Below are 15,667 nucleotides of genomic sequence, written 5' to 3' on the forward strand. Positions count from 1 at the left end.
CACCTTAAATGAAACAGACAAATGTCCCTGAGAGACATAAATTACCAAAGTTCACTCAAGGAAAAAAAAATAGATAACATGAATATGCCTGCATCTATTCTGTTATAGACAATGAATTTGAAGATACTTTCTCACAGAGAAAACCTGAGGCCCAGAGGGCTTCACTGGTGAATTCTACCAGTGTTTAAGAAAAAACTGGTAGCGAGTCTAAACCAACTCTTCCAGAAAACTGAAGAGGAAGAAACGGTTGTCAATTCACTTCATGAGGCAAGTATCACCCTGATGTCGAAACCTGACAAAGACATTCAAAGACAACAGTAGACCAATATCACTGCAGGCCAGTACACCACGGATGCAGAAACAGGAAACAAAATTTTAGCACATCAAATCCAACAACATTTAAAAGGAATAATACATAATGCCTACACAACGTTTATCCCAGGAATGCAAGGTTGGTTTAATATTTAAAGGACTCAATCAATGTCACCATATTCCATATTAAACGAACAGAAACAAGCAACAAATGAACGGCTCCATTGAGAGTAGAAACAAAGACCTTGACAAAATCCAAATCCAACATTCACTCCTGATTAAAAGTCCCTTAGTAAACTCGGAGCAGAACTTACAGAGGCGTCCGTGAAACCCCACGGCTAACACCACACCTGGTGGTGAACGACTGAGTGCTCTCCCCTGAGACTGCACACAAGACGAGGGTGTCTGTGCTCACCCCTTGTACCCCACATCATACCAGAGCCCATCGGGGTGCAATCGGGAAGGAAGAAATCCAAGGTTTCTGGACTACCAGCAACAAATAGAACATGAACAACATGATCATCTATAAAGAAAATTCAATGAAATTTCCCAAACAGCTGCTAGAACTAATACCTCTCTGTATTCGCAACGAACACCTAGAGACCGAGACAGAAATATAACATTTAAAGCAGCAGCAAAAATACAAAACAAAGATAAACCCGACAAAAGACGTGAAAGATATGTATGCTGTGCGGTGCAAAGTGCTGCTGAGAGAACGAGGGCCTGCAGGAGTGGGGAGGCACCGGCGCTCGTCAACCGGAAGACCCAAAACTGTTCAGACGTCAGCTCTCCCCAACCCGGTCCACATATTCAATGCGGCCCCAATCAAAATCCAAACGGGGTCCATGGAGAAGCTGAGAAGCTGATTATAAAACTGCTGTGAAACACAAAAAGGACCAAGTAGCCGAAACAACTTTGAGAAAGTACAACGTTGGAGAACTCGTTCTCCCCGATCTCAAACTTACAATAAAACTAGTAATCCTACGAGTGTGATACCGGCATCGTGACAAAGGGATCAACGCAAGACACTAGTGCCCCCTAACAGCCCTCCGTGTGTACGCGGACTGATGTGTAACAAAGCTCCAAAGGCAATTCAGTGGAGAAAGGGTGAACTTTTCAACGGAGGGTGCTGGGTCAACTAGACACGTTCTACGTGAGAAAAAATGGACTTCCATCCACACCTCACGTCCTATACAAACATGAACTCAAAATGGAATACAGTCCTAAATGTAAACACTGAAAGTGTAAATTTTCTAAGAATACAACATTGGGGAAAATCTTTATGGCACTAACTTAGGCAAACATTTCTTACACAAAACATCAAAGACGTGACTCAACAAAGAAAATTGAAAAATATGACTTCGTCAAAATAAATATTATTTGGTCTCTGAAAGACACTATTAAGAGACTGGAGAGAAAAATTTTTCTTTTTTTTTTTTTTTATTTATTTTTGGGACAGAGAGAGACAGAGCATGAACGGGGGAGGGGCAGAGAGAGAGGGAGACACAGAATCGGAAACAGGCTCCAGGCTCCGAGCCATCAGCCCAGAGCCCGACGCGGGCCTCGAACTCACGGACCGCGAGATCGTGACCTGGCTGAAGTCGGACGCTTAACCGACTGTGCCACCCAGGCGCCCCCTTATTTTTTTTTTTTAATTTTTTTTTTCAACGTTTATTTATTTTTGGGACAGAGAGAGACAGAGCATGAACGGGGGAGGGGCAGAGAGAGAGGGAGACACAGAATCGGAAACAGGCTCCAGGCTCTGAGCCATCAGCCCAGAGCCCGATGCGGGGCTCGAACTCCCGGACCGCGAGATCGTGACCTGGCTGAAGTCGGACGCTTAACCGACTGTGCCACCCAGGCGCCCCCTTTTTTTTTTTTTTTAATTTTTTTTTTCAACGTTTATTTATTTTTGGGACAGAGAGAGACAGAGCATGAATGGGGGAGGGGCAGAGAGAGAGGGAGACACAGAATCGGAAACAGGCTCCGGGCTCCGAGCTGTCAGCCCAGAGCCCGACGCGGGGCTCGAACCCTCGGACCGCGAGACCGTGACCCGGCTGAAGTCGGACGCTTAACTGACTGTGCCACCCGGGCGCCCCGAGAGAAAAAGTTTTCAAATCACACATCTGATAAAGGACTTAGGATATATAAGTAACTCTCAAACTCGGTCGTAAGAAATTAAACAGCTCATAAGAAATGAGAAGAGGTTTGAACGGTTTATTGAAGAAGACGTACAGACAGCAAAACGGCACATGAAAACACTGGGGAAACGCAAGTTGAAACCACAGCGAGACGCCCTTCACGGCTGCCAGAAAGGCGGACCGGCTCCCCACTCGGGGTGGGCAAGGGTGTGGAGGCTCCTTCACAGTGGTGGGCACAACCACGTTGGGAAAGCAGGACGGTGTTCTGCCTCGTGACCCAGCCTGTCCACGCCAGGAGGAATGGCGGGGAATGTCCACGCGAAGGCCTGTGCACGAATGTTCTTAGCAGCTTTCTCTGTAGCGCAAGGAGACTGGAAACAACCCAAGTGCCGTCAATAGCTGGACGGACACAAGGTTGTGGTCTATCCACACAACCCGATGCCACGTAGTGATGAAAAGGAGTGAGCTACTGATAAACTCAGCAAACATGGGTGAATCTCGAAATATTCATGCTGAGTGAAATAAGCTAGACAAAAAAGTATATACCTTATGATTTTTTTTAATCCTAGAAAATGCAAACTAATCTATATTGGCAGAAAGCACATCAAGGTTGCCTGGGGGTGGGACGGGGTGGGGGGGAGAGGCAGGGATTAGCGAGGGCACCAGGAAGCTTAGAGGGTGACGGGTGGGTCACCCACGGGGAGGGCTGCGCACATGCAAACATAGTTTAAAACTTTTCAAATTGTATCTTTTAAAATATTGTTCTCATTACACAGTGACGCTGGGGGCACCTGTGTGGCTCAGTCGATGAAGCGTCTGACTCTTGATTTGGGCTCAGGTCATGATCGCATGGTTCTCATGGCAGTGCAGAGCCTGCTTGGGATTCTCTGTCTCTCTGTCTCTGTCTCTCTCTGTCTCCCCCCCACCCCGCCCCTCTCCCACTTGTGCTGTCTCTCAAAATAAACAAATACGAAAAAAAAATTTTTTTAAATTGTAACACTTGCTCATTGTGGACACTACGGACACACACCTCAGAGAAATGAAAAGCTACGAGGCCAGAGACAGCCACTATAACGATTTTAGTGGTTCTTAAGCAGATGAAGTAGACGTGAAGCTTTAAACAAGAAGCACACTGTGTCCTGTCTCTGAGATCCTGACGGGGTGGGTTCTGTGGGTGGCCCCGGCTGGCGTCTCTAACAGTGAAAACAAAGCCCTCCACAAGTAATTTTTGAAGACTGTAGACATTTGTAAATCTCCCCGAAGAATTCATCCTTCCCAGACGGGAATCGCCATTTTCATCCGGATCCTTCTAGCAAATGCACGCGTACGCCCGAGAGCACACACGCACACACGCTCTGCACACTGACTTCTGTGAGGTTCTGGGGCTTACAGATCCTCTCGTAATCTAGTCACGGATGGGCTCCATCGATAGCTGTAGAACTAAACTCTTCTTAGATTTCTGGCTACAGCGCTAAATTTAATTTTCTAGTACTTCGTTTAGAAGTTTTGCATCTCTCGTCATAGGTGATGCTGTCTGTGGGTTTCTTTTTACTTGTGCCTCTTTGTCCAGTTTTGGAATTAGGATTAGGTCAGCTGCTCTTTTCTATGACCCGGAAGGTTTATATAGAAGTGGGATGGTATGTTATTTGACAGACTGATTAAACTCTGCGATCTTGCTGGAAGGTAATTTGTTGATGATATTTTCAGTGTCTTTACTGGAAATTTCCTTTGCCAGATTTTTCTATTTCTTTGGGGGTTAATTTTGGCAATTTACATCTTGCTTGTCCTATGTTGTTATGATTGTTGTTGGTTCAAATTTTGACATCCGCCTCCGTATCTGCAGATACACTCCAATTCCTACTGTTAATTTTGTCTTATCTGCCATGACATTAAGTAAAATACTACTCACGGCATACGGATCTTTTGTTCTTTCAAATCAACACCTTTTAGTTTTTAAAATTTTTTTAAATGTTTTTTTTATTTTCGAGAGAGACAGAGACCCAGCACGACCAGGGGAGGGCGGAGAGAGAGGAAGACACAGAATCGGAAGCAGGCTCCAGACCTTGAGCGTGTCTGCACAGAGCCCGACGTGGGGCTTGAACCCACAAACCATGGGATCATGACCTGAGCCGAAGTTGGACGCTCAGCCGACTGGGCCCCCCAGGCTCCCCTCAACACCTTTTAGTTTCACTGATGGATCATAATCTTGTTCCTTGCTCCCTCCTTCCCTCTCACTTTCTCTCTGATTTTCTTCCCTCCCCCTGTACTTAGCTTCTTATGTAGCTCGGCTGTGGCTTTCCCTCTCAATTCTGGACCAAATGCTGAGGGCGCTGGTTTCCATTCACGCGCTCGAGGCCAAATGTGATTCTGTCAAGTGAAACTGTGGCCCCGTTTCATCATGTTTGACATGTGAATTCTGAGAATCCAGTTCAAGGTCTGGTTTCTTCGCCGATCTAAGATTCACTGTAGAGTCTAACCTTCAAGAGGCCAAGGCTTTTGGGTTTTAACTCTTTCTAGCTAACTTCAAGGTTTGGGGCCCGTGGTAAGGGGAAGTCGCCTGTACACTCAAGGAGTCTGGATTTAATCACCCGTGACAGCGACCCTGTGGTACACTGCGGGGCTGAGTACTGTGGCAGACCTGAGGGGGCTGTCCTTAAGTCCGAACTACTTGAGGGAGACGATTTTGAGCACCGACTTCAAGTGGATTCTCTGTCTCAAACTGATTCCTCAAAATCATACCAGTATTAGGCCAAAAGCCAGCAGTGCTGTTCAGTCCGAGTCCAGAGGCCTGAGAATGAGAGGTTGTAACTCTGAGTCCAATAGTGGGAGAAGGTGGAGATAGGATGTCCCGGCTCAGGCAGTGAGGCAGGAAAAGGGGGCAGATTCCTTGTCTGTCCACTTTTTGTTCTAAATAGACCCTCGGTAAGTTAAAAGATGCCCATCCACACGGGGAGGGCAGTTTGCTTTCCCGAGTCTCTCCTGATTCAAACTCTAATCTCATTCTGCAAAGAGCCTCACAGACAGAAAGGTCTAAGCTCATGCCTTTAGCCACTCAAATTGACACATAAAAGCAGCCATCATACGGGGCGCCTGGGTGGCGCAGTCGGTTAAGCGTCCGACTTCAGGCGGGTCACGATCTCGCGGTCCGTGAGTTCGAGCCCCGCGTCGGGCTCTGGGCTGAGGGCTCAGAGCCTGGAGCCTGTTTCCGATTCTGTGTCTCCCTCTCTCTCTGCCCCTCCCCCATTCATGCTCTGTCTCTCTCTGTCCCAAAAATAAATAAACGTTGAAAAAAAAAGTTTTTTTAAAAATAAAAATAAAAATAAAAAAAAAAAGCAGCCATCACAGTACCTCAGTTTACCAATCCTTTCCTAAATGACTTCTGGGGTTTCCTGGACTTTCCTTTTTCTCTTTTCTTTTCTTTGTTATTGCTCCCAAAGAAACATTTGCTTTCACGTTATCGTAAAGACCATTCAGTTTCTCACGTTATTTGTTAAAATACATTCACTTTCTTCTGAAAAACTTTCTTTTTAGAGCTCTCTAATAGGATTCTCTGTTCTAACTTGCAATGGTTACTTTTTAGGCTCGTTGATAAGTTATCTTTTTCATTGTCTTCTTGGATTTACAAAGTATTATTTCTTGGATCCCATATTTTCCTCTTTCCTAGATATCTTTTTCATTTCACTAAAATATTCTCACTTTTTTTTCCCTCAAAAAATATACATTAGAAAGAAATCCTCTGAATCCTGGAATATCCGCAAATTATCATTTTGTCCTAATGCTTAACATTTGGTTAAATAAGAAATCCTACAAAAAATATTTTCCCAGGGCACCCGGGGTAGCTCAGTCGGTTAAGTATCTGACTTCGGCTCAGGTCATGATCTCGCGGTCCGTGAGTTCGAGCCCCGCGTCAGGCTCTGTGCTGACAGCTCGGAGCCTGGAGCCTGCTTCCGATTCTGGGTCTCCCTCTCTCTCTGCTGCTCCCCACTCGCACTCTGTCTCTCTCTCTCTCTCTCTCAAAATTAAACAGACATTAAAATTTTTTTTTCTCCTCAGCACTGGCTTCCAGTGTTCCTGATAAGTGTTACATAAGTCCAATACTTACTGTAGTTAATTTAGAAGATTTTAGCATCTTGTCTTTACTGCTGGTGTTCTAAAATTCATAAGGATGTGCTGGGATGGGTTTTCAAAAATTAATTCTGCTCGGTACTCAGTGCGTTCCTTCCATTGCAATACTCACGGCTTGCTTCAGTGCCCCAAATTTTCCTCTCTCTCCCTCTCTGTTTTCTATTTCTGAAATGGTGCCAGATAGACATCGGATTAACTTTCTACATCCCCAGGTCTTCCCATTTTAGACTTTTCTGCTCTGAGTTATCAGACGTGTCTTTGACACACCTGCCCGCCTTCCCAAGGATCACGCTCTACAGGGAGACGTTTCTTGTGCCCAGCACGCATCCCAACGTCCAGAACAGCCTACCATACACAGCTGAGTGGTGCTTGTTGAATGTTTTCTAGACATTCAAACTGACGTTTGCTTTCCACACTCACAAAATACATATATTAATAAGGTCTGTTATTTATATTCTTTTCTGTTTCCTGAATTATGTTTACTTTCCCTTAGTTGTTCTGTTTTTTCACATAGATCATTCTCTTTTGATCTGTTTATTTTCTTCGAATGATAATGGTTGTTCACTGACACTCGTGAATAAAAACCTTGGTTGATTAATTCGGGTAGCTGGTTTCTTCTGTTTCCTGGCTGTGTATTCCAGGGAGGGCCTCGAGGGAAAGCCACATCCAGCCAGGACCCACATTCCCTTCTAGACCAAGAGGCCAGAGGTCCAGCCCCATCCTTGCTTGGCTGTTGGAATGGCCGGAGGACCCTAACCACTTATAGAGTAGCCGCACAGGGCAGACTCCCACAGAGGAAACAGCTGGCCTCTCCCTAGATGTCGAAGGCCATGGGACACCAAGGTACCATCAGGAGTTACAGAGTCCTGATGTCACAATTTTCTCATCTTGCTGATTCTCTGCTGCCCGGACTTTTATCAGGGTCTTTGGGTCTCTGGTGGTGTTACCAGCACATCTGTTCTGTCTCTGCCACCTGTCTGGCATGCAGGTTCCTTCAGGTCATGGACCTGTCGCCAAGCTCATTCAAGGCCATGGCGTTCCAAGTAGACAGGTGAGGGAGGGTTTTGTGGAGGTTGGGGGGGGGGGAGGTGGTGGAGGTGGGGACCTGTTTAGGATCAATTGGTGGGCAAATCTCTGACCATAAAGGAACTGAATCGTGAATGAATGGCTAATGCTTCTGTTATTTTCCTTTGTAATTCCATCACTTTCCTACAATAGTCAAAACAAAGGATTACTTTTGAATGATACTTAAACCTTACAATTACAACATTTTGCATTAAAACTACAAATGGTTGGTTAACTGAGAAAATGAGACCCTAAAGTACAAATAGTTTTTGTATTTTAAGCCAAATAAGTGCCATCTTTAGCAAGAACGGAGGAAATTAGGTAAAAAAGAAATAGCCTAAAGTTTCGGTGCTAGCCACATGCTTCTTTGCATGTGGTCACAAATGGTCACAAAAGCAGTAGGTCTAGGAGTCCCTGGGACCAACACTACCCTGGGGATGGACGCCAATGGGAGCTCATCTTTCTAGGGCTACAAAGTGAGAACTAGGGTAATGAGTCAGTCACAGGCCGCGGCGCAGAAACCAGTAAAAGCAGGCACAGTTGGCTGGTAATGAGAGTCCCTCAGCTGCCGTAAACTAAGTGTGCTGAATCAGAACTTTTAGAGCAAAAACGCAAAGAAACTGGGTTGGCCCAGTAACTGACACAAGCAAAAAACTTATGACACTTAGCTGGTGCTGGTGGTTTTTCTTCCTTCCTTCTCAAAAGTATTTTCTGTGGTTTCTCACATATTAATGGGTAATCAAAAATTAACTATAAATGTTTATCTATTTTTAATTTGAGGGGGACAGAGAGAGGGAGAGAGGGAGGGGGGAGGGGGATGGAGATGGAGGGAGAGGGAGGGAGGGAGCGGGAGAGAGAGAGGGAAAGGAAGGGGGAGGGAGGGAGGGAGAGGGAGGGGGAGGAGGGAGGAGGAGGAGGGGGAGGAGGAAGGAGGAGGAGAGGGAGGGGGAGAGGGAGGGAGAGGGAGGGAGAGAGAAGGAGAGAGACAGAGAGATATTAAGCAGGGGAGGGGCAGAGGGAGAGAGAGACAAAATCCCAAGCAGGCTCCAGGCTTACCGTGGAGCCTGACGCGGGGCTCGATCCCATGACCATAAGACCGTGATCCGAGCGAAATCAAGAGGCGGACGCTCAACCCACTGAGCCAACCATGTACCCCAAAACGAATTATGTACATATGATTAATAACAGGTATCCAGGGTCGCCACGGGCTCCCATGACGGAAACTGTTGGCCATCCAATACCTGCCCAGGAAAACGTGTGCAGCTTACAACCTCGACGCAAGCGGCCTCTGTTCTGCAAACAGCCCGGGACCTGGGTAGGAGTAGGCGCCCGCAGTGAGGACGCCCGGGCCTCAGCCTCTCTGTCCGCAGACGCCTGGGGTCGAGAGAGAGCTGCGAAACAACTTGCCTCTGGAGCCAGGAGCAGAGAGAGCGCCCTTGCGACTTTGGTCCTGGTCTTCAGTGAAGATGCCTCCTGAGCTAAAAGGGAAGTGAATGAAGCCATCAGGGCGGCTCGGGCTCCTCCCGGCCTGGTCACTAATCCCTGACGGGCCGCCTCACACCAGGGCCTCTGGCCAAACTAGACTTCCTTCTTGGAACCCGACCTTGGGGTTTCGTGACACCGACTCTGGGGAAGGGCCTGAGTGCTCCGGGCCGGACAGGGACGTGCGTGCTGGCGGTGGCCTGGCCCCGAGGCGCGCCCGTCACCCGGGCGCAGGGCCGCAGGCGGGATCCTCGCCCAGACTCCGCGTTCCTGAGGCAGCACGGGCCGAGTGCACGGAATCCTAACGTTCCCACCCCGCCAACGGGCCAAGGGTGACACAGGAGAAGGGCCTCTGAGTTGGATGGAGGAGGGAAGAGGCCGGGTGGGGTGGGGACACACGCTCAGGCCAGCAGTCCCGGGAGGGTGCGCAGCCCCATGTCTCTGTTCTGCGTGGGCTGGGAGCAGGGCGGTGATCTTCTGGAGCCCTGAAGGGACCGCAGCCCGTTCCACCCGTGAGGGGTGACGGGAAGTACGGACACATGCAGGACAGGGTTCGAAAACACCACCAGATCAAGTATGACAACTGTTGCTTTTGAAAAATCTTCCAATATGTCAATTAAATAAGTAACTGCTTTACCGTTAAAGACACCCACAGAGAGAATTTTTAAAAAACAAGCAAACCACATCCATAGGAACTTATGAGTTTAGAGGACGCTTTCGGGTCACCTGGGTGGCCTCCCAGCAGAACCTGCCATCACCGTCACCGTGTCCACAGCCGGCAGTGGCCGGCACTCCAACGCGAGCGCTTCCTGACATCAGGGGCACGGAGCTCCCGTCAGGAAACTCTTTTCTAGGCCTTTCCAGCCCCTGGTGCCGGCTCTTGCCTGGAAAACACAGCTTCTCCCTCTGTCCCTCACACCTGCTCTCTCTCCTGCGCTTAGGGCAAGACGCGGACGTGAGCCCCTCTGCCCATGGTAAGCGCGTACGTGGCTTTCCACCGGGCACGCCAACGGCACCCCTGCTTTCTCTGTGCCACGTGCTCAGCCCCTGCCTTCCTCCTGCCTTTCCAGAGGTCCCCACGCAGGCTGAACCCACAAGAATGCACTCGCTCCCTCAGCACTGCCCTGGCCCTGGCTGTCGTCATGTTCTGTGTCAACGCTGGTGACACGGCCGGCCATGAGTGACCCCAGGGCCCTGGGACCGTCCAGACCGCTGGCCTTTCTTCCCCAGTTCTCCAGGCACCTGGACAGCAGCCCCAGGCGGCTCCCTCAGGGGCCGACAGATGCGAATCAGAAGCTTGCAGGTGCCGGATGTGCAACTGATCTGGAAAGAAGATACGACAGTTCAAGAGGCTCCCGCGTCCAAAACGCCAGGGAAGGGAATCACGTGAGTGCTCGCGGCCCCGCGGTCACAGCTCGCCACCGAGAAGTTCTACGCTGACGTAGAAATGACATTCTTCCCATCTGTCCTTGGTGGCATTAAGGAAATCGGCCCACCACCACATCGGTGGAAGAGCCCCTGGATCCGCTGTGGTTGCCGGCAACAGTCTCGTTTAGCGGGCCGCTCCCCGCGCTGCGCCGATGGCCGTCCTTGTTCCTCTCCGAGGACACCGCGGCCTAGGTCCTGCTACACCGTCATTCTCCTCCAACACGGGACGACGTGTGATACAGCGTGAGGTGAAAAGGGCAGGACAGACGTCCGTGAACTGTAATAAATACACGCACACGCGCGCACACGCACACACGTACGGACAGGGCCGGAAGGAAACCCACAGTGTCCTGGCTGTTCCACTGTCCAGGCCACTCGTTAAATGTAGGACTTTCCCAGAAGGGCTTTGCTGTGGGGCCCATTTTAAAGGAGTGCGACCCTACCCCACTTCAGACCTCAGTGCTCACTGCCCTGGACCCCCCTGCCCAAGTCCTTGCGTCGTGACAATATCATCTGCTCAGATTTCCACCCAGGAGGCCGATGTGCGCTGGTCCGCTGACGGGAGTGGCGTCTGCACCTCCTCCCTGCTCGCCCCTCTGGCTTCCGCCCTGCAGACCTCACGGGAGTGCCACAGACTGAAAGCATCTTCCCCAAAGCTACTCACTGTACAGACTTCAACTCTATTCAAGGAAAGCCAACCAAACATCACGGTTTCTAAAATAAAGCATTTATCCAAAGTAAAATATCTCAAATAGTTTGCATTTTTTAAAAAATATAATTTATCGTCAAGTTAGTTAAATATGGCGCGTACAGGGTACTCTTGGTTTTGGGGGTGGATTCCCATGATTCATCGCTTACATACGACACCCAGTGATCATCCCAACAAGTGGCCTCCTCGGTGCCCGTCACCCGTTCCCCTCCCCTGGCCCCCCTATCAACGCTCAGCTTGTTCTCTGCATTTAAGAGTCTCTTATGGTTTGCCTCCCTCTCTGTTTGAAACTATCAAATAGTTTGCATTTTGAAGCGGACTTCGATGCCAAAGTGATGCTGTCCAGTGGCCCAGCATTTGAGAAATATTTGCTTCCTGAGACCTCAGCGCTGCCCCTGGATTTCACAGAACTCCCACATGCTTGTCCAGAAGGATCACGCAGGGCCCCAGCCCATCCCCATCCTGGGGAGGGAAGACCAGGAAACCGGGCCATGCAAGCTGCCAGCGTGACAGAGCGACAGCAAGATGGCCCGGCTCCGCGGGAGGCCCTCTGTGCCCGCAGGCGCTCTGCCACAACCTTGCGGCTGCGTGCTTTAGGGTCTGGGAGCGGAGGGGATGCGGGGGAGGGGAGAAAGGAGAGCAGGCCCGTCTTCGTCGCAAATACACACAGGACGACCTCAGGGTCCCTATCTTGCAAACACGATTTTCATATCTTATCACAGGTACGTATGCACTTCATATACACGTGACTCAGTTTCAGTCAACAGGGCGCAGGTTCCCAGCTACCGCTGAGTGACAACTCTGTGCCACGCGTCTCCCAGTGCGGTCAGTGTCCGTGAATCCAGAGGTCAGGTGACCGCTGAACTTACAGACCACGGAGGCTACACGGGGAGAGCAGTCTCCCGAGTCCGGGAACCCGTGTGCTGACCCAGAAGGAAATACTCACGCTCACCTCCTGTGTCCCAGCAGACGCTCCGTGCACATGGACGCCACGGCTGCAATTTCCCACCAAGCGTTAGCGGAGTCAGTATTTTGTCTTTAAAGGTCGGGGTTAAAGTCAGGGGGGCTGCAGAATTTGATCAGACACAACCCCCGGTTTCCTCCGTTGTGCGTAATTCACGCGCTCTAAGAGACGTGCCTTCGAACGAAATGCTGCACCGCTTTTCCCCAGGGAAAGGTGAGCCAGTGGCCAGCACCACAAACAAGGCAGCACACGCGCACACACCGGGAGAAACGCGTTTTAGTTTGGGGTTACGGTTTTAGTTCAGAGCTTTAAAAAAGTAAGCAGAACGATATTTTCAAAAGGAAAAAAAATACCTTAACTGCATCCTTTAAGCGGGCTGAACTGAGAGATTAGGACCCTTGCATTCAAGAGCTGCTGTTCCCTCACCGGTCGCCACTGAGATGCTACAGGGGACACAGCAGACAAACCGGTGACAAAGGGCACTCGGGCATGTCATCACTGACACATCCCGGACCCGTCCCGGGTACGCCCAGCTCCGTCGCCAGCCTCCCGAGAGCGAGCCGGGCTCGTCACGGAGACGACCAATCCCGGGAGGCCCAGCCCAGCTTCGTCTCGGACGCCGACGCCTGCGTCATTTCCGTGGCATCTGCGAGCCTCTCCCGCCGACACAGAAAAACACGCAGGCGCCAAGTGTGGGCTCTGCAAAACGCCAAGGCTTCCAATCGACGAGAAGATGAAGCATATGAGGCCCCACTTACGATGGCCCAGAGGCCCCGACACACCGCCTTCCACCCTCACAGAGCGGCCCGGCCTTTCTGACGGCCAGAGCAGCGTCCCTACGGCGTCCGCACTGGCGAGACGCGGGCCCGGCGAGACGCAGTTATCTGAACAAGGAAACGACCCCACCGGAGAGGTACTTGCCGCTGAGCAGAGGCTTGTTGAGGGTGTACAGGGGGGGCAGGTCTTCTATGTTTGCGATCCGCTGGTACATGGCCCTGGAGAGGTGGTCCCCGTGGTAGAGGCTGCCCAGGATGATGCTCGAGAAGTAAATCGGCTCCACGAAGATGCTGAGCAGTGAGCCCTGGACGCCCACCACGTTCCACCTGGGGGCAGAGGGAACACACGCTTGAGTGCAAGGGGGGGGGGGGATCCGTGTCGCACGCGCACCGAGCCAGCGCCACGCACGGCTGCCTGGTCGCACTCACGCGCCCCGATGTGTACAAACAGGAGAAGACAGCACTTAAAAATGTTAACTGACGTAGAGAAAATCCTACTTAACAATTATTCGGAGCTGTGGAAACATCTCTTGCCTTTGTGCCTCCCGTGACACACCCTCTGAGGCTCAGTTCTAAAAGAAGGTTCAGTGAGCCACGTTTCTTGGGAGAAAAGTCAGAAGAGAAAGTAAATCTTTATGTTATTACTTCCAATAAAAACAACTGCAAAGGAGACGTTGAAAACATCAAACCGGTTGCCTGCTCCTTGGTGACAACCCCGGGCGGAGCCTGGTCTGACACGTGCAGGGAGGCTCGGCCGGGGGTGGGGGGGGGAGGTCCCTGCGGCGGCCGGCCCTCCCCGGCCCGCAGCGGGGACTGACCCAAGCAGGACGGCGCAGGACGGGCGACCGTGTGCTCGGCTGACGCCGGTCAAGATGCGTTCCCGTCACTGACAACCTAGGCTCCTGCTTGAGCCTCTGCCCTCGCACCGGCACGGCCCCGCCCCCTTCCCACGTCCTACAGACAGCAGCAGGTGCTGGGCACCAAGTCCGTGGGGCTGGGAAGGCGTGGCCCACGTGTTCTGGGGCCAGGGGGCCGTCTGGACTGGGAGCGAGTGGAGCCAAGGCAAACACACGATCAAGAACGTAAGTGGAGGGAAATCAATCCAAGGGAAGGCAAGGTCCCCAGAAAAGGAAAACTTCGGGGAAGGTCCTGAGGGCAACCTTGGGTTGCAACCTGGGTCCTGGGGGCCCAGCCAGACCTGGGAGGGGGTGCGGTGGCTGCCCAGAGAGGAAGGAGAGGAAGGTCGGGGGAAGGCAGGGCCAGGACCCACCCGGGCAGCCTGAGGCCGGTGGGGAGCCACCACTCCATCTGATTTAGTGGAAGTGTTTTTAGGAGACGACTCGCCTCCACGTTCCTCTGTGTGTCAGGAAGGAGCCACAGGCAGAGGCCGTGGGAAGGCCGTCTGCAGGTCACAAGGGGGTGGGGACAGGGAAGTGAGGCCCCTCTTAGAAACATGCCGGGCTTGGGTCTGGGGGGCTGCGGGGTCTGGACAGGATGTGGGGGCGGGGCTGGGGTGTCGTGCAGTGAGGCCCAGGCCACTCCGTCTAGAGCCCTCCCTCCCCCGCTCACACTGCTCTCACCTCACGGCCACTGGACTTCAGGCCGAAGTCCAGTGCCCCCCCCCCGCCCTCATGGAAGGGGACAGAGGGCAGTGCCCAGTGGGTCAATGCTGGCAACCAGTGGTGGCACAGGGTTCTCTGCCCGAACTCCTGACCCACCCAGCTCCGCGCTCTGTTTTCGGGCTCTCCTGCTGGCTCCTGTCACCGGCTGGCAGCCGGCAGTGCTGGGGACCTCCTTTCAGAACAGACCCCGGAGCCGACTCCTTGCGTTGCTCCCGCAGGTCAAGTCACAGGTCCCCACCTGCTGCATCGCTGTCGCCTACCCACCCCCCCGCCCCCCGTGGCCCATCCCTGGAGAGCGGCCATGTGACCCTGTGACAACAGGCCAGGCCTGGTCGCTCCCGTGCACAAAACCCTCCAAGGCCCCCATCTTCTCCCTGGAAAACACCATCGTTCCAAAGGTCTGTGCAACCGGTTGCTGCCCCCCCACCCCCCTCCCATGCTCGGGCCACCAGGGGTGAGGGGGCTCCCGGCCACTCCTCCCAGGTCCTCCAGCCTCCTGGGTACGGTGCCCCCGCCTGTTAGTCTCTGCAGCAAGTTCCTCTCAGGGGACGCTCCCGTGTGCCCTCCTGGGCTACCTACATAATCTACGGTCTACCGGTCATAGCTGTCCCCTCCCCCCACCCCCCAACCAGCGTGCAAGCTCCACGGAGGAGAGGCTTCGGCTGTATTCGCTGAGCTCTCCCGGCGCTCAAACTACACACCTGCCACGTACAGATCAATAACGCACGCTGAAGGGGGAGCCCCCAGCCCTGCGTGTGCCTCCCACCCCCTAAAAAGGAAGGTCAAACGCAGGTCTTCCTATCCTGCAAGAAAAAGCATGAAGTGCTTACAAAAATCGCAGGGCAGCCCTCCTTATGTACATTCAAGCCTGCGTAGGGGTTTAGACCATTTTAGGGGGAGCTCAGCCTCCCAGGACAACCTTTAAAACAGTGACTTTGCAGAACCCTGTACTTGGCAACAAGTCATTGATTCTGAGCACGTGCTTCGAGGCAGGACTCTAGGAGCCGTGACGGCCCCGTGGAGGCCCTGGCGGGAACGCGGGG

General features: G+C 52.0%; 1 protein-coding gene across 14 annotated transcripts in view; it reads right to left on the reverse strand.

Moving 5' to 3' along the window:
• The window catches only part of ADARB1 (adenosine deaminase RNA specific B1), a 141,688-nt gene that overhangs the window by 12,489 nt on the left and 113,532 nt on the right, over positions 1-15,667 (reverse strand). For 10 of the 14 annotated variants that reach the window (XM_047846942.1, XM_047846943.1, XM_047846939.1 and 7 more), the window contains one exon: positions 13,148-13,329. The exons of 2 other annotated variants lie outside the window; for them this stretch is intronic. In XM_047846942.1, the coding sequence (XP_047702898.1) occupies positions 13,148-13,329 (182 nt within the window). Of the gene's footprint in view, positions 1-12,234; positions 12,258-12,579; positions 12,670-13,147; positions 13,330-15,667 lie in introns of those variants that run through there. 2 more of the 14 variants (XM_047846946.1, XM_047846945.1) reach the window with 2 other exon arrangements.

Source organism: Prionailurus viverrinus, unplaced genomic scaffold (assembly GCF_022837055.1).
Source record: "Prionailurus viverrinus isolate Anna unplaced genomic scaffold, UM_Priviv_1.0 scaffold_42, whole genome shotgun sequence".
In the NCBI taxonomy this organism is placed as follows: domain Eukaryota; kingdom Metazoa; phylum Chordata; class Mammalia; order Carnivora; family Felidae; genus Prionailurus; species Prionailurus viverrinus.